Below are 26963 nucleotides of genomic sequence, written 5' to 3' on the forward strand. Positions count from 1 at the left end.
TTAAACACATTTTCTTGAATTTCTTCTAAGATTTGAATGTGAGAAATTTATCAAGATTATTTCTAAACTCCATCTGGTTTCATCTCTGTATCCCCTGTTTTTAATGAGGCTAATCTTCCAGTCAAAGGAGGCTATTTTGACTGTTTACATGGATTCTTCTCAACAAACTTAGCTTAGCTGGTTTTTTGCTTCCTCCCCCTCCCTGGCTCTTTGTACGTCAGTTGTGACTTTGGGATCTTTGCAGGATCTTTGCTGACACAAGTCAGTATCTTTGGGTTACTGAATTTAAACTGGCATAATTTCCTTGTTTTATAAAGGTAAAAAATGTGTTTGCCTATTTTTAATCTGGGCCTTTTAATCTTTCCAAATTGGTCATTCTTTCCTAACTATTGTGATTTTTTTGCCTTCCTTCAGATTCCAGTTAGTATGGCTACCGCCTTCCTGCTGAACTTTCTGAACTCTAGCTTCTTGCGATCTACAGAGTTAAAAGCGGTTTGCTTCATGATAGACTTAATTAGTTTCTTTCAACCAGTCCTGTCAATCTGAAGCCAGCTGACTCATGTTTACTAAACAAAGTTCTTCTCTTATTCTGGCCTGTGGCTATATTCTCCTGTTGTAAATGACATCTTTTTCTGTCAGGGCTGAAGTAAGAAGGTGTCTCATACTTACTGTTTTCTGTTAACAGCAGACTTTTGCTACCCTTAATTTTCATCTTAAAATTAGCATCTTTGAAGACTGTTCAGTTTTTAATATTATTTGCTAATAAACTTACTTTGTCTTAGCACATGTTTATCAGTTTAAGGTCCCTTTTAATTCACATTGCCTTCTGTTGCAATTAAATCTCAGTAGATCCAAATCTAAAATTGTTACTCTTCACTTGGTATCTTTTATCTTCTGAAATGTCATTCCCCAGACAAACAAATGATTTGACAAACTGTTATTCCAAGAAATATTTTTTCTAAAAAATATATAATGGAGTAGAATTTTAAAGTTATAATTAAGTTGCTAGCTCCAAGAGGCTTGTTTGAGGTTATCTCAGCAGACTAATGGTAAAAGGTAAGAGTATAAAAATAACAGAAAATATAGAAAGATTGTGGAGACTGAAAAAAATTTAAAATGTAGTGGTTTGGTTTCTTTTGAACTGTATGTTACTTATTTAGCCTGTTACTTAGTTATTAGTCTGTTCTCAAAGAGACTCGCCAAGAGCAAGGAATAGGGGACAAGTGATATATGTGTATGCATGTATATAGGAATGTGCAGCATTTGTGCTAGTTAAGATTGCTGAGTCAGTCCCTCTGGGATGACAAGCCTGCGAAGAAAGGTGTAAAACTGAGAAAAGTGATCTGCCAAGTGAATCAGTAACCAGGCAGGTTCTTTGACCATCTAACAACCGATAAAGGGGAAGGGAGGAGAGAGGGATACAGGAAAGAGTATTTGTCATTGCCCAGCTTAGAAGAGGCTTGGCTGGGGCAGTAGAAAAAAGGCATTGCCTGCAGGGCTTGGCAAGGCAGAGAAAGTCTGTGACTCTGGAAAGGGGGAAAAAATATTAAAGGTCTCTGTTAGGGTTTTGAATTGCTTTTCAGCATTTCCTGAAAAGATTTACCCAAAGGTAAGAAGCAATGAGAGAATGGGCAATGGGCAGTGGCATTAATTTTGTTTAGCTGTTGGGTCCCTGCCAAAAATAACTACACTGTGGAGCCCTTATGCATTTCAACTGTAACATGTCTCTTAGGAAAATGCCTTCGTGCTGGGCTACCTAGAAGGGATGAGCTTAAGCAGCTGGGATCAGTGAGTCAGTGGGCTGTGCGGTCCCATTTACGTGAAGGGGTGACCAACAGAAAGGCTGTGTCTGTAAGCACAGCACTGAGCTTAGGGGAGGAAGAGCACTGCACATTAGCTAAACCAAAGCAAGTCAAGTGCCCTGGGACTGAAACACAGCTGCCTGGGGGTGTCCGGCCAAGGGAGCATGCTGCAGTCTGATGTTTCGGTGTCTCACTGTTTCTTCAGGCTTCCTGCTGCCCCCAAACAATGTCTGCCCTGAGCTAGCAAAGATCAGGGAGCAGTATGAAAGCAAGCACCAGGTGAGCTTTCCAGTTACTGGTTTCAGTAAATTAACCTGCTCTGAATGTACATAATTTTTCCTGTAGGCTTCCTCACAGGAAACGTTAGTGGAGGGATGGATGGACGGACAGACAAGTATTTGTACCTTTTGCCATCACACACCTGTACCAGGATGTGCGAGTATTCTCTGTGTATATTGCTGACAGGGAAAGAGGGACAAATGAATTGCCATATGCCAAGAAGGTAGGAGGGCTGAGGATGGAACCCAACTGCTAATTCTGAGGGAGAAATTTGATGCTGAAATCCACCTAAATTCAAAACTGCAATCCTCAGGCCCCTACCCAGCTTCCTTCTCCTCCTTTGCCCTGCTCTGGCCCCAGACCCTTCAGCTGATGCCTAACTCCAGAGCCCCTGACAGTTTACAATGGCGCAGTTTCTGATACGTGCAAGAAGTACCTATTAAATTGCTTGTCATAGTATCCACCCACATCCACCTGCAATTATATGATGCCTCAATGACTAGTGAATTTGGTCACCCACAGGAGACTTGAAAATAGTGGGACATCAGACTGGAGTTTACAGAATGGGGACTGTGAAGAGCAGTCTCTCATCCTTTCAGTACCAAAGGAGAGGGTAAAGGGACTGAAAACTGATAAATTGAGAGGCAAGCTTTTAATTTGTGACCATTTATAGTAGAATATCTGAAGAAAATCAGTCTGTTAACAAAAAAAAAAGTGACAGTTGTGAATTAAACTGGATGCTAAATTTAACAGTACTTCCAATACAAAAGCTAAGTATTTATCAGGCTTCTTTCAGATCTGTAATTACATCAAGATAATTAGGTTAGGTGAGGTACTAGCTGTTGTACTCTATAGTCCTTGGTATACAGAAGTGGTAGAGGTTTCTAGGACAATGAATTATCTTAGAACAATAGTCATGTTAAAATAATTAGCAAATAACATTGCCATTTCAAACACAGCTCAACAAAACACAAACTCATTGTAATATTTGTAAATCTAGATAGACTTTAATCTCTTAATCTTATTAAATTAAGAGATTAAATGCATCTCTTTATTGTGCTTACTTCTCTGCTTCACATTTTGGGGAAAGAGTATCTCCCTGCTGCTATGTGATCTTTGTGCATTGCCTGCTCATCTAGACCTTTCTGGACCCAGCAAAATTTATTACACTCCTAACATAAATTGCACTGTATTCATTTCGTTGGCATCTCTCAGACTGCATCTCCTGCTAGGGCAGGAGGATGTCATTGCTAGTATGTTCTTGCCATTCCGTAAGACTGTCTGCAGGGCTTTGGATAGGATGGCATCCCCTCATGATACTACCAGCGCTCACAACTGTACTAGGAATCTGAAATATCTACTGGCATTTCTTAAAGCCCCTTAAAATGTTTATGTGAAAATCCCATCTTTTTTTTTTAATCTTTTTAAAAAAAAAATAAATCTGCCACTATAATGTCCAATGATATGCTGGAAACGCAGACCTTCAGTAGCCCAAAACAAGAGTGCACCACTGTTTATCCAATGTTCATCTATTTATATTATTATTTTTAATCAAATTTTTTTCAAAGCCAGACACTGGATCTTGTCAAGTTTGGTGCATCCAATAATACAATTCACCAAGTCAAACTATTTCCAAAGGAGAAGGTGCCTCAATAGTGAGGGCTATACAAGGATGAGGGACAGCTTTCTAATTGTTGACCAGTATTTTTAAGCTCAGTAAATATTTGGTTTAAAAACTCGGCAGCTGGAAGATAAGTGAATGAAAAGTTAAACACAGCATCTGTAGCAATATAGTAGCAAAATATAAAATGGGCTGCTTGCTGTTCGGATGGAGTTGCTGAGCTTGACGCTGCCCCAGCAGGTTCCCTTCTGATTGCGCTCACCAGGACCGCACTGCTCAGGACTCATTATGCTAGCAAAGAAAGTGGAGAAGTAAGGAACCTTCATTTGTCTTCCCTGTTTAAGTAGTGACATTTCTGGCCAAATCACACCTACCAAACTTAAGCAAGGGCTTGCTTGTTTGTTTGCTTGCTTGTTTTTCTCCAAGACAAAGTTTTGGGAAAGAGGTAGGTACAGAACATCCCTTCCCTAGCATTAGCATGTTTATGCTTACTTGGGAGTAAACTTTACTGGTGTAACAACTACTGCCAGTCTATCTGGTTATAAACGCAGTCTTAATGCTTGGCAGAAAGGAAACAACAACAACAAAACCCCAAACAAAATCACAATGCAAGTGTTTATGAAAATCTTCCAAAATTTAAACCAAATTTGCCATCACTAAGAGGAGGTTGCTATCCAAAGGCTGCTGTACTGTAAAATGTCTGCAGGATGGCTACAGGAGTTGGATCTATTTGAATGTGGCGTAAAATCAGCATGAGAAAAGGGCAACTTGCAGGAGCAGCAGGGGCTTCAGAGGGGATTGAGGGTTTGATCTGCTCCTAGAGCAAGAGTTCAGAAAAGCTGTGTTTGTGGGTGCTGTCTGACACAGCTCCCCTCCAAGTGAGCTGCTAGGCTTATGTTGTAATTATTTAGTGTTAGTATCTAGTAAAAATGACTAGTGGCCTTAAGTAATTTTTTAATAGTAAAGTATACCAGCCCTTCCTGAAGGGGATTTTGTGTCATGGAAAAAACCAAAACCCAACCAACTAACATTGTATTGGGCTGTTGCAAGGGAGCTTGCACGAACACCTGCAGCTGCATAGACAGCACCATGGAGCTGTACATGGTCTCTGGGCTGTTTCTCACTGCTGTGGAGCCAGAGAGCGGTAATCAGCTCAGGTCCACTGCTGAACCCTGGCTGGCTCCAGGTGTGTGCGCAGCACACAGGTCTGGTGATAAACTCTTCTACAGCATGGAGAAAGACAAGACAGATGTGCACTGCTGCTTTCCAGTTCCCCCTTGACCCCAGGATGTAATGACACCTTGTCTGGCCCTGTGCAGAGCCTGCTAAGATCTTACAATGTGTGTTGGTTCTGCTCTGTGCTTTGCCAAAAAAGGCTGTGCTAGAGGGCTGGTGGCCCTGAAGGCACAGAGAAGGTGTGAGTATAGCTGGCTTCTCACACAGTGAGTAAACAGCCCTGGAAATCTGCCCCAGGATACCTTGAGTGTTTTCTCCTGTGGGACTCCAGCCACCGCTAAGTTAAACTCAATAGCCAGCACTAGGCAATATTGCAGATGATCATAAAAAATATATTAATCTATTAAGTCTAGTCAATGTGCATAGATCTGTCTTTTAAGGTAGCAGATTGCTTAAAAGTAGTCATTTTATAATGGTTTCTCTGCAATATGTTGGCCCATCCACCCATGAGGGCAGCCTTCTCAGTGGCAGCTTCTAGAATTAAACTGAGTTTGTTTACTCTGTCTTCTAAGAGGCATTTTTAAGCTGAATGAGAGCATCTCTGCTTTCATTCAGGCATGCTAGGAACATCTGTGTTTCCATGTGGAAAAGATCTGCACCAGTTCTGCCCCCTCCATGTAGTTTGCAATAAATCTCCAGGACAAGACAAAGTCTATTTCAAATTTCTGGAAGGAGTAAAGAGAGAATTCAGCTGAACTCTTACTAAAATATGCAGGGAATATTATTCAAGGTAGCTACTCTCTAAGAAGAGCACAGGAAAGCTGTCATTGCACCCATCTTTTTAAAAGACACAGGAAGTGATTGCAGGGATAATCAAGCAGTAACTCTCCCTATGCATGAAGATCACTAATAACAGAAACTAACCATCAGCGGACCAGTTGGGCAAAAAGTGTCAGAGAACAAAGCAGGGAGAAGGGAGGGAGAGGGAAAAAGAAGAGGAAGGGTAATGGGAGCATAAGGAAGAGAAAATAAAGTTGGTGATGAGGGCAGCAAGGAAGGCAATCCAAATAGCTAATGAAGCAGAATTAATGAAAACAGCAGCAAACACGTTGCACGAGGTGAATGACAGACTGGGTGTGTGACAGAAGTAGGGCTGTTGCTTTTGACTTCAAACAGAGGGGAAAACATGAGCACTGGTGTCATACTCCAGCTTCCCCTGCCCTCCAAAGTTAGTTTTGTGTGGCACTAATTTTCACACCCCAGGAGCTGGCTTCCCCCAAAATCCACAGCTTTGCTGAGCTTTTGCAGCCACACCCACACACAGTCTTTCCATCACCACCACCATCCCTGCTTTACCAAGCTGCTGAGATTATTTTTGCCTGCCTGTGCTCTGTGTTCACCCCTTCCCATTTACACCAGCCTGCCTGGGTGCTGCTGGCGTACCTGTAATGGTGTGGCTGCTACCAAAAGTGAGGAAATGTCCTAGGGATGGAGTGCAGACTAGAGGGAAAAGTGGTTTCTCACCCCACTTCCACCATGATAATTTTTGAGCTCCTCCATTCCCGCACATTTGGAGAAAAAAAAAATGTAGTAGCCTGCAAATGAGTTTAGCTCTAATTGCTGTAACTTTTAATCAGCAGGGCCACCAAGCGCTAGACTAGCCTACTTATCTATGTGGACTAATCATTTTTGCTATGCGTGCCATGACCAATCCCCAGGCTAGCAGGGATTGCATGAAGGCTACAGGCACAGGGAAGTCTAAACCACCTGCACCCTGGGTGGGAACACGTCATTCTTAATCAATCTCAAACCCCATAATTGTTTCTACGTTAATAGTAGATATGGCATGGGTTAGAGGTACAGGCAATTCTTTTTGTAAAAGCAATGCAAAATCTTGTTTTAGTGAAGGAGAATGGCCCACCTAAATAAACAAGTCAAACTGTCAAAACCCAAATATTGACTAGCAAGCAGAATGGAAGCCTACCTATTTTTACTTGTACATGCACATAGTCCATGGATTTAATTGGTGCATTAAGAATAATGTAACATCCCAAAACGGTTGTTCAAATAACTTTAAACCATGGTATTTCCTCAGTCCTTTTCTTTTCTGGTCTGTTCTCCTCATTCACACACTCTGTGCTGTTTCATCAGCTACCCCTTTACAGCAGCACTGACAGAGGTAACACTTCATTCTACAATCCTCCTTTCCTTTCAAGAAAAACATATGTTATTCACTCCACGTTCACCATAAATTATGGAGCTGTGAAATAGCTTGACTCCTCATCCAGTTTTCTCTACTTTACTGTTTCAGTTTTTCTTTACCCTTTTCCAGTTCATGGCTGGTGTTGTACTGAGGAACTTCATTAACTATTCTGATTTGAACTAGTTCATATTCACGGGACTTTTCAAACTAGTTGGTCTAAGTCATCTTGTTATAAAGCTGCTGAGAAAAGGAACACCTGAGATTATCACCCAATGCTATTTCTACAAGATTTTTCAAAATTTACGAAAGCAGTTAAAAAAAACCCCAAACCCTCAGTCTTCCATGTAAACAAGTATGTTCCCATTCCTTCATGGAAGCATGTTATTACACTGCCTTTTGCTCCCTTGCTCTTTGGTCTGAAACCCCTCCTAAATCTGAAAATTAATGGGCAGGGCTTTCTAGAACATGAGAAATGCTCTACTGCAAAGCATCTGTTTATAAAATGAAATGAGATAAACAAGCCTAACCTCAATTTAAAAGCACCACATATGTTGTATTGGATGTGATAACAGAAGAACAAATCTATGCATGCAAGACAGTTTGGGTTGCTTTGAGAGGGTGACTGAATACATGGCTTTTTTTGATGTGGGTTAATATCTGGCATACAAGTGGTCCATTATCAAAGGTAAAAGCTAGAAATTCTGTATCTTAAGAAAGATGCAGCAAATGAATCCTGAATCTTACACCTAGGGAATGTTTCCCATGGAACTTATATATAAAGAACCAGGGTTCAGAAATTAACCTACTCATTACAGAGATATAAGGCTCCTTTTCTCAGTAGATGTAGGGTGGTGGTACTGGTTGCTAGATAGTGGTTGTGTTTCACCAGGGTAGTGGCACAGATTACTGCTGCCATATGCTGTGTTTAAAGACCTATGAAATCCTGAAGAAAAGTATGAAAAAGTAAAATGCTGATAATATATTGATTTACACAAGATGAAATGAGTCAAAGAACAGCAATAAATTTTGCCCCTTGTGTTCTCTAAAGTTAGTTCTTTCTTTCTTTTGGAAAGCAGTGATTTCATGTGCTTTTGTTACAAATTCATGTTTCTGAAGGGAAGCACTTAGTTTCTGAAAACCCATTGATGTCATGATTTGATTGTATTAAAGTGGTGCTCTCCAAGTAGAGCACTCTATTTTTGTTATCTCTTTTTTGTATCTGAAACCTTTACATGGATAGGTTGTGTCCAGCATTCACTTATGTTCACAAAAAACTTTATTTTTGCTTTAGCTTTGTGTTATGTATGCAAGAAAAAAAGAACTGGCATGTGAGACTGCTTTAAAATACCAGCCTCCTTTGGTTTTATATATGCATTTCGGTGAACACAGAACATGTGCTCATCTAACAAAATCCTATTACAAAATGCTACAACTGTATATAGCCAGCACTGAAAATAAACTCAGTTAACATGCTCCATTATCCTTATGAGTGTCCAAACAACTCCCACTATATGCTTACATGCTGAAACTCCATAGAAGATATTCTCCCTTGAATGTCTGATTACACTGAGGGCAGACTTTAGTACAAGAAGCTTCAAATAAATTAACATGAATTAGAATTAGGAATTGAGCATGGAAACTCCATTCTCCTTGCCCTCTCTTCCCACCCCTCATTGTTAAATTCCTCATTATAGGTCTCATCTACTCTATCTGCTCCTTTTGTTCCTCATGTGTAGTCTGTATTACCCAATACAGACTCAAGAACAACATAACTAAAGATTTTTATGTGAACAGAATCCATTTACAAATGAATCATAGTAAGAGGAATCAGAAGCTAACAATTTTCCTCAATAAATAAAGTGAACTGCACCATCAAAATTATACAGATATATATGAAACCCTGCTGTGACTTGACAGGCTGCATTTTCTCCTCAACTTTTCCAATTTCTGTACCACTTGGATAATCTAAGAAATGCAAGGGTGGGTTTTATTCTTTTAAATTATTTAGCTTCAGGTTCATATTTTGTATCATAATCAGCTTTCTGTTCTATTCTTGCATTTCCTACCCTTGTATTCATCTGTTTCTGTCTGGCTAGCTAGAACATCTCAACAGACAATGAAACTCACAGGTTCTGAACAACCAGGAAAACTTCTTACAAATATGGAGCATCAACAGAATAGTTCAATTCTTATTTAGGAATGAAATTAGGAATGACTTTGCTGCAGTCTTTTCCAGTACCCTGTCTGTGACAATGGTAACCACTATATACTAGAGAAATGCTACAACAGGCAATCTGGGATTGCCTCTTTCTGGAATTTTCTTCATAGTTGATTCATGGACAAGATGAAGGCCTTTTTTGCCTCATCAAAACCATATCCCTTGATATGGGGTAATCATGACTCCCTGCTTTTCGATGTTCAACACAGGTGTGCACAATTTGTCAGGAGATAAGAAAAGGCACATGCTCACTGAGAAAAACTGCCGATGCACATGCTGCATCTCTGCCTGTGTAAGATATTAAGCAGTTTAATTTACTTTGTATTTTATTAAGCATTTTTGCTTTCTATCAGGAGTTCCAGAAAATTAGGCAAGAAGCAGTGGAAAACTCTGTGGCTTCCTAGTCCTTTGAGCATGAGAGAGGAATACCTACAATTAATCATGTCAGTCTGGAAGAAAGAATAAAAATTATATCTGCTTGTCTGGTCACTATTACTGCCTAAATAAACACCATCTGACTAATGCTGCTCATCTGCACATAGTTTTGCGATGAAGAAAGTTAAGCTTTAAAGCAGCTGCTGTTACTGAAAATAGTCTCTTAATAAGAAAAGGCTACTATCTGGGAATGCAGTCAATCTGTCTCTCTAGATGGATGTCTCATTTAGTGCACACAGTTAAAATATACGTTGAAGAGGAGGAGGGAAATTCCACTGACCTCCCAACAACACTTCAAACGCAATTTTTCATTAGCAGCATTTATAAAACAGTTAGCACGCCACTAGAGCATCTCTCAGCCACTTCTGGTACATGTTCAGAGCTTGAATTCACAGCCCAAACTTCTGCCAGTCTGGAGATGCAGCCTGCAGCCAGGTAGGCCCTGACTCAGTCTGGACCTAAAGCCAGTTGGCTTCCAGTCCAGCCACCTTTAGCAGCTGAACCCACACTATTTATTCACTTCAGAAGTCTCATCCAAGCGAGAAGCTGTGAGAATTAGGTTACTGATGAAGTTAGGCATATGTTTTAGTGTCCTGCTGAACTGGAAGCTCAGGTCTGCTTTATTAGCCCACCCTTCTCCCTTCCAAACAATCGGTTAAATAGTAATACTGATACAGAAATATTAGCATTAAAAGTTTCTTTTTTCAGTTCTAAGGACCACAGACCACAAGGGCAAGGAATAATGGGAGCTCGTCAGGAAAAATTGTAAATAGGAGTGGAAAGTTGAAAATACTGTCACTGGCTTAAGCAAAGAAATTGTCTCTGCATCACTCCTCTTACACTCATGGCAAAGTCACATGTTCTTTGTCAAAATCTAAGCACACAAATAAAGCATATTAATTTATCACTTTTCTTACGCTTTTCTGAGTTATTTTTAAGGAAATGCTGTTGACCTTTTTGAGAAACAGTGACCTAGATCAAAGTGTATCAGACTGTCTCTGTAATGAAGTACCAGATGTCTTTTGTACACAAAGTTCTTCGCAGTCAAGACCAGTGTCAACTAGAATAGAAAGTTCTTCTCTCAATTTCACTGTGAGTGTTGAGGTGGCATTTAAAACCCACAGCTACTTTCAGAGCAGTATTTTGAGCTCTTTAGCCTACAGATGTTGTAAATGATTGTCTGTGGCAAATTCAGCTTTAAATAAAAGTTATTCTAATATTAATTAAAAAATGTGAAAACAATAAAAGGCTTTGCATATTAGCAGCAGTTACTAGTTGTTTTGAATGTCATGTGCAGGAAAAGCTATGCTGAGGCATTTCCCCTATTTCTTCTTTACTTACTGAAGTCAAAAGCTTCTCATAAAAGGCAAAACCAAAACCATGTTTTCAATGACCTTGTGGGCACACACATTTCCTGAGGAATTTGTGACCACTGAGGCTATGTGCAAGTGGCCAGAAATCTCCAGGGAATGCCATCATAAGTAAGCTTTTATACTTGATTTCAGATCTTTAAAAAAATTAATATTGCTTCCAGTAGCATAATACTGGACACAGACAGATATTTTTTAGGTTTTTTGTTTACTGTGTATTAGCAAAGCTTTTTGTACAAGAGTCCCAGATTGCAAAGACCACCAGGTCACTCAATAGCACATAAAGACAGGCAAGGGGACACTCAGATATTCTGTGCCCCAAAGTCTAGGATATGGGGTTCACACAGCACTTCCAGACAGGTCACAGACAGCTAAGCCCAATATACCCTGCTCTCCCCAGTTCTGTTAAACTCAGGTTTGTATCACCCCTTTTGTTCTTCTGATGATGATCTCCAGACAAACATACAGTGCTACCTGCTAAGATCAAAATGCAGGACTCTTTTTCATTAAAGCAGTTATCCAGACCCTGTAAACATCCATTACCATAAAGACCTAGGAGCAGGAGTCATAATGCATAGTACGCTTCAGAGGTAAACAAGGGGCTGGGGATGGGATGGGCGAGAAATGTGAACCAGACTGAATCATGATTTGGAAGAAGATAGAAGTGTTCAGAAATTACACTGAGGCGACTTTTAAAGCTGAGGTAACAGCTGAATTTCTAATGATAGCAAAAGAACAGTACTTGAAAAATCTGTCTAAACACAGTGTGGACTTTATCTGCAACACAATATGCCAAGGTGAGCTAACACGAATTAAAATTCATTTAGTAGCTGAAGGCTGTATCCTCCTACCATGGAGGCTGGCCCCCTAACATACCAGTGCTGAAATTTTGGTTGAACTGCATTTCACATAGTTCTGCAGTCAGCAAACGTGAGATCTTAAGGATTCCTCCCCTTCTGACAGGGAGAAAGAAGGATCTCCCTCCCCCTCCTCTAAAGACAGGAGCTGGAAAAGAAGTTGGAAGGAGAAAAAGAAAGCAAAGGAGCACTATTGCTGACAAGAAGCGTTCCACTTTCCAAAATAATTCCACCCAGGGCAATTCTGTGCATGCAGAATAGTAGAGAGAGCCCACTGACCTGTTGCTTCTCTCAGCTGAAGGCAGCAGAGGCAGCGGGATCACCTCCCACTCTAGCTGTGGGAACAGTCAGGAAGCAATGCAAAATATCCGTGACTGCTCAGAGGTAGAGTGATACAGAACCAAAGATGGGAGTGTGCAGAGGGACAAAGAAACTAGTATGATGAAACTATCAAGGCAGAAGATTAAAAGAAAGCAAAAATCCACTAACAAAGGAAGATGAAATTAAAAAATGCTGAGGAGTTAATGAGGGTGTATGGCCACAGATGCTGTGGAAAAGGGAATGAGTTCGCCTGAGGGACTCCTCAAAATAACTACAAGAATCAGTTTCTACAGTACTCCCATACGAATGCTCCGGAGCAAGACAGCTCAAGTCCAAATGTCAGCTAAAAGATGATCTGTCAGTCTCAACATCTTCCCTCAAAAAGGGACTTCCGTGCATTGAATCATAGTCAGTTTGGTTAGATGAAAATATCTTGACTGCCATAAAATAAGGCAAGGGAAACTTTCACATACCCCCCTAATATATCGAACAAGGTTGCTATCTAAGCCCTCACTTTGGATGTTATGCTGTGTGAAGATTTGTAAATTGTATGGCCTTATTCATGTCATATTCTATTCATATCACTCCACCATTTTCTGATAGTGGCTTTCTCAGCCTTAGGTTTCTAAGGTGACTGACCTGTGACACAAAGTCTAATTAACTGACTTACTGCTTTTTCAGTAATCACATCACACCTTTAAAAATGCATCCTTCCACACTGTGGATGTTTTGTAACTGGAACTATCTGAAATGATCTATCTGTAAAAGATTAAGAAGGGCTCATTCACGAAGCCACCTACGGAAGCAGTGCTTTGTCATACACACTGCTAAAGGTTTCTGGTTTTCCACCTTCATCTGAGTTTTCCTCTCACATCTTCATCCCCTCATAGTGATTTAAGGTCCTGAAAACAATACTATCCCAGGTGCACCAGTCCTTTCTCTAGTATTTGGCCCAGCAAATCTGACAGTAAGTTTTTTATTAACAGTCCTAAATTTTGTGTTCTTGGAATTTGCGATGAAAAGCACTAATGACAAAAACTACTAATGAGTTACAAGCATGGGCAACAGAGTGACATACCAGTGTCCTCCAAGTGACAGTTGACTCTCATGGTGGAGTTTAAAGACGACTATAAAGAATCATTCCTCAAAGGCAAACACACACACACACACACACAAAATTTTTGATTTTAAATTTTATTTTTAAATACAGAAGTGCATGATGCAGGGCATCTTTTAAAAATCATGTGCTACACCTGTGTTAGGCAGCTCTAATTGTTTAAGTGATACTTTCAGTATTTCATATAGAGTAAGCACTTTTCTCTAGGGAAACAGGTCATGGTGAAAGATGACAAAGATATAAATGGATTCTTGGTCTGCCATTCCCATAGGACAGCTGTAAGAAAGGCATACCTTTTTTTGTTTGAGAATGGTTAATTCACACACTTTCTTACATCCTCTAAAACCCCCAAACTTTTGAGCTGTGTGCTCTCTTACTTTTTTCATCCTGGTCACTTAATTTCTACAGTTTCTGGGTCATTTTTTTTACATTACCCATCACTCTATCTCACCCTACATAATATCAAAGATTAGGGTTGGGGGAAGGGGGGGGGGAAGCCCTATGCAAACACCAGTCCCACCTTTCCCTACCAGATCCTTTCCAAATGCTATCTGTTTTCATGCCATAAACATGCCTAAAATTAATCTTCTTTTCAAACGACTAGTGGGGGCAGGGACTCTTACATTCCACCGGGCAGAGCTCAGCCATGGCTGATGTACTCAACATTTACGTGAGACAGTTGCAACAGATGGTAGTTTGGGTATTTTGAATTTTGTAGTTTCTCTTCATGGAAGTGTAAGGCATAATTCTGCTATGCTAACAAATTAGAACTGTGCTTGATTTACCTGTGTATGAATAGGACTACAATTTCTGCTAGCAATTTGAGCAAATTTTCTCTTATTTAAACGCGTTTGTGTACCTGTGCCTACATCCTCAATCCAGTCCTCATGGCTGAGCTCTGGAAAAAACTAGCACTTCATCCTGTACGGCCTCAACAGGGAATTGTGAAAGGAATCCTCAGTATCCGTGAAGGGGAGCACACAACACTGCTCTGTAATTACTAGTCAACCTAAAACGTGCCTTGTGTCCTTTACCCGAAAACGCTTTATGCACAGCTCACGGCGCAGCCGAAACACTCCGTGAGCGCCGGGGGAAGCACCCCGCGAAGGAGCGGCGCTACCCGGCTGCGCCAGCGGGACCACCTCACGGCGGCCAGCGGCGGGAAGGCCCGCAGGCAGGCCGGGCGCGGGGAGCCCGGCGGGGCGGGCAGGCAGCCCGGCGGGGCGCGGGGAGCCCGGCGGGGCGCGGGGAGCCCGGCCGGCCGCTCCCCACGGGAGGCGGGAGGCATCGCAGCCTCTCCCAGGGCAAAGCCGGGCAGCGGCCTCCGCCTGCCACGCGGCCGGGGAAGGCAGTTTCGCCGTCTCAAGGCGTTTCGCTTATCGCCGGCCCTCCTCGCCTCACGCAGGGCCGCGGGGCGATGCCCGCAAGCGCTCGGTGGGGCCGCCGGGCTGTCGGGGCTCGACGGCCGGCTACACCTCAGCAGCCGCGGCGCGGGCCCGCCGCCCAGGGGGTGGGGAACGACGCCTTCGGGCCGGGGCCCACGGCGCTTCGCCGGGCCCGCGTCCCGGCCTCCGCTCCTCCCCTCCCCCTGCGGGTGGTGGCGCCCCGCCGGCGGCTTGTACCTGTCCCGGAGGAGGAGGAGCCGCAGCTGGGAGCCAGAGGGCCAAAGTTAACTCTGGAAAGTTTACGGGGGGCCGTGGGCGGGAAGAGAAAGGCGGAGAGGAAAGGGGAAAGCTGCTCCCGCCCCGCCGGCCGCAGCCGGGACTCCCCGAGGAGGCGGCAGCAGCCGTGCCGCGGGGCCGCAGGGGACCGGGAGAAGCGGCAGCCGCAAACTCTCCGCTCCCTTCGCCGCCGGGCGCCCCCCCGCAGATACTTGGAGGCCTGCTGAGGTCACCGGCTGCCGGGAAGGGGACTCGGCCGTCCTCCTCGCCCGCCTCCCTGGGCGTCCCCGCCGCCGGGGAGAAGCGCTCTGCCAGGATCGGGAACCCCGCGCTCGGAGGAGCTCCCGCGGGGCGCAGGGCTGCTGACGGCCCCCAGCGCCGCGCTCCGTGCGCTTGAGGAGACGGAGGCCCCTTCGCCACCCGCGCTAGGGGTCGCATCCCGGCTCTTTCCTCGCTGCGACCGGCGGCTCCCATGGCTCTGAGCAAAGGGCTGCGGCTGCTCTGGAAGCAGGAGCCGGTGCCGAGCGCCCTGCTGGAGGCGCGCACCCGCCAGGACTGCCTGTTGCTGGAGGCCGGCACCGTGGCGGCGCTCAGTAAGTGCCCCGCGGCGGGCGGCCGGGCCGGGCCGGGCCGGGGGAGCCTGCGGCGTGGGGAGGCGGCGTGTCTGTGGGTGCGCGCCCGGTCCCTCCGTGGTGCCTGCGAAGCGGTGCCGGGGTGCAGCGGCAGCGGCCGGTGCCCAGGCGGTTTAGGGCACTTTGCCCTGTGGCGTGGAGAGAGAGGAAGGGAGAGCGCAGAGCCGGGCCCCGGGGAACTCGCTCACCTCCCGTTAAACCCCGGCCTCCAGCATGGCCCTCCAGGCATGCCCACTTGTTGAGGTTTTGGGGTGAGCCCGGTGCCCAGCCATGCGGGGACCGTTGGTCAGCATTTCCTCCCTGTGCGACTCCAGGCCTGATCCATGACTGACCGGCTCTTTCCCTGCCCTGGGTGCCTTTTAGCTTCCTCACCCGCAGCCGGGGTGGAAGAGCCAGGAGAGGCCACCCGCCTGCCTGGTGGCTGTGGGGTCTCGGCACAGGTCACCTTTGCTGTGCAAGGCTGGTACCTTGCAGCCTTACGCTGTACAGCATGAGCCTTGCTGACTGCAGAGGAGGGTCCCGCTAAAGGGACGGAGCCTGCTGCCTCTCGAAGAAATTTCTATTTAGCTACATCGGGTGCTAATCACCAGTTCACAGCAGAGACTGTTTTGGATGACTGACTCAAGATTCATGTCCCGTAAAGAAAACCTGGCTTCTTGCTGTGGTTCCATACCTGCCCTTGTAGTTTGCACTGTATATGGTTGCTTGGGTGTCTGGTTCCTACTGGAGGAGCTCGAGTCTCACCTGGGGCATTGGAAGTGGTAAACGTGTTCAGGGTTGTCTCATCTTGTGTTTTGATACTTACCGCCCATGAGTTAATGCAATACTAATGTTGAGGCACGCACAGAAAAATGAGGTGACTGAGAATGTAAGGTGCAAAAAGTCATGCAGAGGAACATGCAGTGGTCGTGCTGTGTTCTTAAATGGTTTTGTGTGTGACACTTACCTGTTCCTGCAATCATTTGCAATATTTGTGGTGCTGTAGGAGTCGATATTCAAGCAGCTCAAAGGAAAAGGGGAAGACTTAAACTGTGAACTCTGTGTAGCAAGAACTGTAAGAGTGTTGTGGTTTGTACACAATGTCAGGGCAGGATCCAGGTCCACTGAGCTGAATTTTCTGTGATACATGGTGGCAAGATGTCCAGACTAAAATGCTTTATTTTCAGGTATTGGGGATTTTATGAATTAAGAAAGCCACAAAGGTCATCAGGTGGCACCTGATTTTCACAAGAATAGTTTTGATATAGTCCTGGAAAATTTTTGACATGTAATGATAAAGGTCTGTCCTTTGCCACACTTGTGGTTTTTTTGTGTTTTTTTTTTTTAATTTAATTGGAATTTTATGTTGTGTAATACTTTGAGGGTTCAGTTTCTTGTTAAATTCATTGGTTGTAGTGGACCTGAACGTGTTACATTTTTCTAGGGTTTTTTTTCTGTCAGTTTTCAATGAACTGCCAAAGTGAAAGGTCTGGTAGTACTGAGCAGCGTTTTGCTTGCTTTCCCTGATGCAAAAACCTGTTGACATTAAAGCTCTCCATTGATTTCAATGGGTTTTGATCTGTTTCCTTATTCTGATACAAATCTAAAGCAGCTCCACTGCCTAAAGTCAATGTGCATGAATAAAATTGAGAGACCCAGTATTCATCTAGTGCACCCCAAGCCATTTGTATGACCAGTAGTTGGAAAGATTATTTGCAATCTCACTCATCCAAGGGGGTCATCAATTTAGAGTAGATTTTTCTTCCCCAGTGTTGTTATTCCCCGTTTGAATTGCTACTGCTAAAAATTATTAGAGAATTTATATAGTCTCTTAAAATGTACGTTAGAATTTTGAAGTGGTGATTTGTATAGTGTATATATATATAGAGTATATATATATATATATATAGTATATATTTCACACTAGCAGCTAGTGTGAAAGCCTGTTTGCCATGCTTTTTGAAAGTCCAGTTTCACCTTTTGAGGTAACTGTAATCATGCATGTGTTGGCATCCAGCCCACTCCATGCTAATAACTTTGTAATTTTATTTCATTTGATTTCTCTTTTCCTGCCTGGGTTGGTTCCTATATTGTAGGAAAAGCTAGCTTGTCCAGTTGAGCCTGTTTCTTCTGTTGAGTTTGTTTCTTCTGTTTATGCAGCAAAGGACCAGAAAAGGAGGGAAAACCAGCAGTAGGTATTGTGATGGTAAATTTGTAATTGTGTAGAGGAAGTGCCACAGCCAGGGTGGTAACAACACTAATTCTGTTGTTTGACTGGCCTTTAGATTGTTACTAACCATAGAACGCTTCAGTGGAAGGTTAACATAAACGTCATGTATGTGTGGTTTCAGACAGCACTAGGATTGTGTTAATTTTGGCTTCTCTGTCTGATTTTCAATTTCTAAAGTAAAGTTTTTTAAAAATGGCATACCTGTGTTGAGAAGGAATTACACAGCTGTGCCTTATGCAAACTTCCACACTAAAAAGCAGGTAAGGTATACCTGAAGCACTTCAGTTGTACAACAGTTAATGCAGTTTTGCAATAGCAGCCTTGTCCATAGAACTGTAGAGAAGAATAATCATGGATGGACACCAAAGGCCTGAGAATAAATTTTAGTAATTGTTCATTATTCTTTTTCCAGAATTACTAAGTGTCTCTGCCCTTGAACAGGCATGACATCTGCACTTTTTTGGAAGATCAATTGCTTCTGTAATACTTTTGTACTAGAAGAAACTTAAATGTTGAATTTAACCTAGTTCGAGTGGCATAATGGAGTAAGAATCATCCTAGAAGAAGTGGTGTTACAAAAAAGAAATCTAAAACCCCACACACTTGTGTAAGCACAATTTCTGTACAGGCCATAAACTTCTGGCCAACTCATAATTAAAATAAACCCTTTCAAATATGTAACCCAAAAATTTGATACTGTCTTGTGAATGGATGACTTTATACTTTTTATTCTCATTATAAAGATCATGATGAGAGTTTTCGTTGTAAATTGTTTGTATTTCAGAATTTCCTTATTGCATATGAACAGTTAATACTTTTAACTTGAAAAATATTTGCACTTCTGGTGTCAGTAGTGGGAAAATATTATAGAGATCTTTAATTGTCTGAGATGTTAGCAATTCATAAAATGAGAACGCTTGGGCTGTAACAGAGACCTAACCTGAAAAACTTTTGGAAAAATCAAGGAATCAAAAATCACATCAGGAAACCTAGCTACATAAGCCCAAACCCCTTAACTTAATCTGCATAGTGATGTGATATCAACAGAACAGTTTTCTGTTCTGGCATAAATTACATAGTATTTTTGAAGGTGGGAGGTTTTCTTCCTCTTCTCATGATGTCACTGTAGGGTGGAGGGTAAAAATCACTGTTTTGAATTTAACAGCAAATTTTGCAAGAGGCTTTTTTTGCTCACTGGCTTCAGTCATCTCCAGAAGGATGGGTGACAGCCTGAAGCAATACTTCCAAGATTTCTCTGAACTAGAACAACAATAGTTAAGATTCTATGGAAGAAACTTAAGAGTCATAAAGGCTGAAGAAAAATTGTCATTGATTTAGAAGTTTTTGCTTCTACAAGAGAGAGTATAGATACAAATGCTGTTCCTGCTTTTAAAACATTACAGTTTTAACACTTTATAGATTAAGTGGACTGCACAAGGCAGTTCTGAACTGCTGTCAAGGCAGTCACTGAGCTAAACTAAGGCTTTAGTGCTGAAAATACAGTTATTTAACCTTATTGGAGCAGGTAATCTTAGTGAAATGATGTCAACAGGAGTGCTCTGCTATTGAAATTCAGCATAAAAATACGGCTTTGCAAGGGCAGAGCCAAAGGGTGCACAGGTGGTTTGGGGTTTTTTTGGGTTTTTTTTGTGAGCACTTGGATTCTGCATTTGCTTTTATTAAAGGATGTTACAACACCTATTATAGTGGATCCTAAATGACTATGGTGTTTTGAAGACAGTGAAATTCAAAGTTGATACAGTGCATGTTTTTGCAAGTAGGACTGAAGCTTTTCCTCCAGACTTTCACCCACAGATCTGGGAAGTAAGCCTTTACTAGGGACAAATTTATGTAGAGTTAAGTTGTGTGTACACTCCACAAAGCAGCTCTGTGTCTCCACTGTGGCATCAGTTGCAGGTGTGTGTGTGGTTCTCTGATGTGGCTGAGTGAAATCAGTAGAGCCTTCCAGGGGAAGGGATGCTAAACCAGGAAGTGGCAATTATTTAACTGCATATCTTCTTTTGTACAGAATGCAGTTTCTGTGCTGTATGAACATTCACTGTTTACAATTAGCTTTAGTTTTATATTTAGGTGGGTAAATATGCCACTGAGTGGGATATGGAAATCAAACACTAATACATGTGTAAGCCTATTGTGAATGTATTTCTAAGCACTATACACTATCCAAAACAGAGCCCTACAGCATGACTCATTTTTACTGTTATGCAAGTATATTTATATAGCTAGTCTCCCTATTCTATCTGTATTCTAAAACTTTTTTATTTAAATTAAAAAAGAAAATAATTGAATTATCCAATTACAAAGTTTTATAAAATCTGTAGTTTAGTGGTGTTCAAACTTTTTCCATTTGTGGATCCCTACAAAACTTCTAGTAGAAGTAATCTATGTAGCAGAAGCCTTGCTTTCCTTGGTTGTGCTGGCAATGGACACTTGCAAACTATGGTTTCTCAGGCTGAAATTCACTGCTATAAGAACAAGTGTGTGTTACAGTTGAAATGCAAATCAGGTACACAGAAGAAGGAAGATGTATTGGTGTAAGTGTAGAGTGTAGATTACAAGATTTGTTTTTTATGCTAGGAAACTGGTAGTGGTTGCAAGGTATGAATTCTACTTGGTGGTTTATGTCTCTAGTGACTACAAGTTTCTGTTAATATATGTGACAGGAGCCACATAAAGATAATGGTCAAGCTCTAGAGAAATGACTTGGGGACTTCCTTTTTATCTGTATGTTCTTGACTGCCTGCAGTCCACAGGGCTGGCCAGTAGAAACCTGGTGGATTTATAGGTCCATTCCTCTTTGGTTGTGAATGAGTATATTCATATATACACATGCAAGTATGAAAACATAATCCCTCACTAGAAGCAGAACATTCTCAATCCAATATAGAAAACCAGTGAACCGATCTTTCCAAAGTGCCACTTTGCTGATTTGTTTGTTGTGTTTTCAACCAGAAATATAACTTTCTAGAAAACTGGTAAATACATGGCTTAGTGTTTTGAATATTCACACTCTTAACTGTAGCTCTGACCACAGACTTCTTCCCAGCTCTGTATTACTTGACCTATATGGTATTTCAGAATACAGCTGGACTAGCATAATGCCTTTGTAGCTCGGATTGAATGTCAACAGGAAGATTTTAATGATGAAAGATAATGAAAATACAACAAAATGCTTTAGGTCTGTCTGGAATTTGGAGGCAAACTAGCCATCTAAACTCCCATAATACCAGACATTGGACATATTTCTAGGTAGATGCTGATAGTAGTGTGTATATTTTTTTTTTTCTCATGTGTTTTCAGCTTTTTTTTTTGTGTATGAAATTTCTGTTTGATAATTTGCTTTTTCTGGGGAAAATTCATACTTCTTTCCCTAAAATGCTAAATGACGCCAATAAAGGAGACAGGCAATTGAGATCCCATCACATCACTTAGAAATGCTTCAGTATATCTATATATCTATCTAGTGGTACCCACAGCTGAGCAGGTGTCTATTTCCAGAAACAGGTTTAAGAATCAGAGAGGAGAGCCAGAATCTGTAATCTGGTCCCAGACTATTTTCTTCAAGAGCTTTCTTCAGTTTTATCTTTAATTTGTAGGTATTATGATGTCTGTCCTTAATGTTGGACTTGGAACTATGGTACCTTTCTGCCCTCTTACTCTGGTCACTGACCTTTCTGAGCACTTATGTTTGAGACCCGTGCAGTTCCTGCTGCAATCTGGGGGATTAGCCCTGAGGAAGGGTTGAGTAAAGGAAACTGACTACATCTGGCCAGTTCCTGCTAGCCGTTCAATTGAATTTACAGCTTTTACAAGCAGGAAGTCACACGTGGATAGGCCGTGTGGTATATGTAGTTGTATGTCTTTTCATGGTGTTTTTCTTTGGCTCTGAAATACTTTACGCATGGAAAAACGTCACTTTATATTGAGTTTATTGTATCTTATTTTCATTGAATTATTGTTTGCCTCTTGTTTTGCAAGGGTTAAAATTTTGAGCTAACATGCCAATCTTATATATAATTTAGATCAGGAGCTTTTACATAATTGATATTAAGAAAAGTTCTTGAGGAATGCAGACAGTGTGCAGGTCTGTAAAGCTGTTATGAGCACAGCACAGTTGTGGTATTTATTGCAGAAGGGTGGATACTCAATTATATACTTGGTGGAAGTAAACATTACTAGAAGTAATGGGAAGCTTTAGTGGAATTTAGTAATTACTATGTGTACTGTTTAGTTACTTATAGTTTATTATTTAGTTAACTTATAGTTGTATACCTATAACAAATGCACTATGTATTTGCAAACTCAGCTTGTTCTCTGAGTAGAAAACTTCATGAGTTTCATCAACTTCCGTAGCAGTATTGTGCATTAACTATATATATGAATGTATGCATGTATCTCAAGCTGTCTGGCTTGAAAAAGGAAGGATTTTACATGTGAGCAGAGTCCAGTTAAATATCCAGTCCTTGTCCTAGGTTTTCAAGCAGACCATTCTCACTGCCTCTGACATGCAGAGTTTTTATGAAAGCTCTTGCAGAATAAACCCCTTGACTTTGGAACATTTAACAGAGAAACATGGAAATTATTTTCATGTTACTGATTAGAAAAGTACTATGTCTTTGGACACTTATAGCTGTCAAATTTGTTGCTAAAACAGTGTTTCCAATATTCTTGAAACTTGCAAGATTTATATTTTCCCTGTTTGTCAACAATTCTTTGGAGTTTCATAGTAATTTTTCCCTTTAACTCTCTTCATCCAGCACTACCTTTCTGATTCTGGCGCTTGTGTCCTAACACTGTTTGCAGATAATCTAGGAGATGTTTTAGACCAGGTTTTGATGACAGTTATTTGAGATTTCCATGAGAAATTTTTAAGATTTATAAACATTTCTTTTTAATAATAAGATACGAACTTGGCTTAAGCCCTCTGCAATAATGTCCTTTTAAATCACATTTAAGTCATCGTTTCTGTGTATTGCTTTTTGTAATGGTTCTTGGGGATTCCTTCTCCCTTACCTCCTCCAGAAAAGTAAAAAAAAAATTCTGGGGTGTGTCAGAGTGCAGCTAGGACCTCCCAGTGCTGGAGGCTTGACGCCTATATCCTCACTTGTACACTGGCAGGGCATGAGGGGAGACAGTGCTGTGGTGGCTGGAGGCTGGGAGTCATGAAGGAGTCATCCCCCCAGTCACTCGGGGGATGTGAGTGGAGGGTGTGCAGCCTGCAGGACCTGCTGCCTCACCTCTGCTGCCTGAGGCCCCTGCCATGGCCCATGCGAAATGCTGGTGGTCACATGCTGGTGGTCACAGCGTGTCTCAGGAATTTGTGTGACACTGAGAAGTGTAATGGGACAGGAGACTTCAAGTTCCAGCAGTATCCATAATAAAGGGATTTATTTTTCCCACACACAAATTGGATCTGTATGTAGTAAAATATTCTGGCCTCCCCATCGGTGTGACCCGCAGGCATTTGGCAGGTTCCTTTCCTCTCAAACTATCCACAGGTGAGGTCTTGGAGCATGCTGTGTCTTTACAGAGGTGTCAAGGAAAGATCTCTGTCACTTTTGGTTTCTGAGTCTAAATTGCTTTAGGGAGCAAAATGAACCCTAGAATAAACAACAGAATCTGCCATGTGTAGAAGTTACTGGCAAATCTGCCATGTGTAGAAGTTACTGGCAAGTTGTTAGCCAGTAAAAAAGAGAGGCAATACAGCCTGGAGTCCTCCTGGAGCTTTGTGTTCGGAGCCTGCTCCTCCCTTCCAGGCACTTCTGCTGGTACTGATGCCCTGACTGATGCTGTTGTGCAGGCAAATGTCAGATGGCCTGCCCAGAACGATGGTGCGTTTCTGTACCAGTATTGGCAAAATACAGCTGTTTGTGCATTTGGAAAAGTCCTGTGCCTTGAGCTGATGTATGGTGATGCCACTGGCCTGACCTGGGAAACTTTGGTGGCTTCTGTATGTGCCAGTGTCAGTCTTCTTTTGTTAGCTGCATGAGTTGTGTGTTGCTTGTGTCCATGCTGAAATAAAATCCATTCTTTTGGATCATACTTTTTTTTGCCAGACACTCTAACAGCCAGCTTTCCAACCCATAATTCTGTTTTGAAGAGTATCACCATGCTTTCAGGGTGTCTTTTAAATGCTTTCAGGTTATGTCTAGCCTGCAAGTTTGTGAGCTCCTGCATCAGTCTGAGATCTGAATCTCTTGCTGTTTCTGTCATTCTCTGTTTCCTTCTAAAGCTGGAACACTTGGAGCAAGAGTTTCTGTTTTTACCTTTTTATTTTAAAGGGAATGAAGACAAGCTTTTAACGCAGAGAACACATTTAAGGAAAAAGTTGGTATGTTGTTGCTGTTCTTTTCTACTTGCCGAAGATGCCATGAATAATGAAACATCACTTTTTAAACTTTTTTTTATATATGTATACATAAGGAGGGCTTGACAGGGAGGTGTTGTTTGTGTCGTTGTGTTTTTTTGATGATTTTTTTTTTTTTAATGAAACGTTTTTATAGTCTATCTAAACTGTTTTTGCTGAAGTTTGGTGTTTTTTTTTTGAAGTGCCAGGGAACAGAGCTTCCAGTAGTCTCAGCTCTTAAGAGGTGCTGTTAGTGTCCAGACGTTTACGTTACCCAATAAAAATCCCTGTATCCTCTTTCTGTGGCTTATGTTTTGTTTCATAGGTGTGTGTGATATCAACATTATACTAGTTTCTCCTGATTCACTCAGTGTTTCTAAGAAAGCAAAGTAGATAAGTTATGAAAGTCTGATAGCAAATTTATCTGATAGCAAAAAAATAAGAAAAAACTAACAAGTCTTCCTTAATCTGTATGGGTGCAAAAACTGAGATGAACATGTTTTGATTTCCTTTGTCTCTACTAAGGAATTTTGTGCATGGAATTTTCCTTCCTTTCATTTCAAATGTCAGCAATATACAGAATATTTATCTGTTTTCCATGCTTCTCACTGAGCTACTTGCCGCTTAAGGTTTATAAAGAGAAGTCTGTTTCTGTCTTTTCTGTTCTATCATCCATTGCAGGCAGTTCAGTTTGTCCTTTTTATGCCCAGAAGTTTCAGATTTTTTTAACTGCTGAAGTTTATTAGGAACATAAGATTGTAAAGTATTAGCTAACCTCTAAAATACCATGTTGCTGTTTATCTGTGGTTTGAGAAGTAAAAGGACATTTGAGGGTCCACAGCCTGTTTTTCTTATTCATGAGGCTAACCTTGCTCCTCATTGGGAAATATATACAGAATGCAGATTTATGCATTCAGGAAGTACTTCGGTTTTACTAAAGTAGCCAATGACAAGTTTGGGCCGTGTTCTGGCTTAAATTCTACATTTTCACCTTCTGCCCATTGAAATAAGTTGTTGCAGAAATACGCAAATCTAACATCAGCATCTGACCCTTTGTTGATTTATTTTAATCATCTAATTCTTACTTCACTAGTATCTGTTTAATTCCTCTTGAAACCAACAGCTGATATTGTGTCTACATCAAAATATTTTATCTTGCACAAAAAAAATCCAATTCTGTCTGAAACTAGACTGTGAGAATCTGGAAGCAGAAACCATTTCTTTTTGAGCATAAAGAAAAGATAAATTTACGTTATGGCCAGACAAATTATTATTTTTGTTCTTGTTTTAGAATGGTGTAAAGTTTACATGTACTTATATATTCCTTTACTTATTCTGAAACTGATGTGGCATTTGTACCATAGAAAAAGAACGTTACTAATAAATACATAGTTTGGAAAAAAGGTAGAGAGTGCCCTTCTTTCTTCTAGGGTGGTGTGTGGAGACAGTATGCGTTTCTGTCCCATCACTTCTTAATCAATGTGTTCTTACAGCATTTTAACCCTTTCTACAGTTGTTTTGTTTACTGAGAGAAATAGCTGGGAAGCATTTGCGTAGGCAATATCAATCTGAAAATTTTATAAAGACTAGAAAACTAAGGTTTGCTGCCTTTTTTTTTTTTTTTTTTTTTTTTTGTTTCTCAGCTCCAGAGGAAAAGGATGCAATTAAAGGACACTATGAAAAACTCATGGATGCTTATGGCTGCTTAGGAGAGCTTCAGCTTAAAAGTGGTAAGTGACCATCTCTGTGACTGAGATTATAAAATGCTCAGACCATGCTGAACAACAAGTAGCTGAAGTTGCTCGGTTCGTTAACTTGTGAGAGCTAACTGCACCTTGTTATGTACAGTCCGAAAAAGGTCTATTTATTTTTCTGTGCTGTGCCAAAAACATATCACTAAATGATAGTCTAAGAATTTTGGATTTTTTTTCTCACTTTTGTTTTGTCTTAACATTCTTAGCTGCCTGAAGGTAATTGCTGGGTTTTTTTCCCTACCACGTTTGTTGAAGGCAAGCTATGATTTACTTTTTTGTGAAGGATTATGTTTAAACACTGATTAATCATGGTTATCTGAGACTGCAGTTCCACAGACTGCCAGTACTTGTTATAATGCCCAGTTGCCTTTAACTGGATATTTCACATGTATAAGGATTTGCAGAAGCAGCCCTTTAACTTCAACTAGTATATAGTGAATATATATTGTCATTGCTGTAAATTTCTATACAGTTTGGGAATCTTGCTTTAGCAAAGGACTTGCTGTTACACTGCCTACAGGAATGTTAATGGAAATAGCATGTTTTACAAAGAGAACTGCAGTCGCTGATTTGAAGGTAATAGTACCTTACGTGGCAGTCTTCAAATTCACTAATGAAAAAGATGCATTAAAGCAAAAAGCAGTATATGCCTTGTTCCCATAGTCTTCTTATGGTAAGCCTTAATTTTGACTTATAGGAATTAAAAGTCTGTTTTCTATATAACTCGATGCTTGGTCAAGGAGTCTGCCAAAGGCAGTGGTGGTGTGAGCACTGCTGTATTTAGACCACTAGATGTAAGTGCATCTTTTTGCAGCCTGCTTACCATTTTATGGCTTGAGAAATATGACTTGAGATTATTCTGAAAAGGTGACTGCAATCTGAAAGATTTCTGTGTCATAATTTAAAACTGTAGGCCCATCTATTCTTTTAAAATTAATGTG

At 41.4% G+C, this 26963-nt stretch overlaps 1 protein-coding gene across 3 annotated transcripts in view; it reads left to right on the plus strand.

Moving 5' to 3' along the window:
- Window positions 1-15125: 15125 nt before the first annotated feature.
- Window positions 15126-26963, plus strand: part of SYNJ2 (synaptojanin 2) — a 71851-nt gene continuing 60013 nt past the window's right edge. The window contains exons 1-2 of one of the 3 annotated variants that reach the window (XM_056343926.1): window positions 15126-15653; window positions 25912-25998. In XM_056343926.1, coding sequence (XP_056199901.1) covers window positions 15533-15653; window positions 25912-25998 — 208 coding nt within the window. In that variant the 5' untranslated portion in view covers window positions 15126-15532. Of the gene's footprint in view, window positions 15654-25911; window positions 25999-26963 lie in introns of those variants that run through there. The other 2 variants (XM_056343925.1, XM_056343927.1) reach the window with 2 other exon arrangements.

Source organism: Falco biarmicus, chromosome 6, assembly GCF_023638135.1.
Source record: "Falco biarmicus isolate bFalBia1 chromosome 6, bFalBia1.pri, whole genome shotgun sequence".
In the NCBI taxonomy this organism is placed as follows: Eukaryota; Metazoa; Chordata; class Aves; order Falconiformes; family Falconidae; genus Falco; species Falco biarmicus.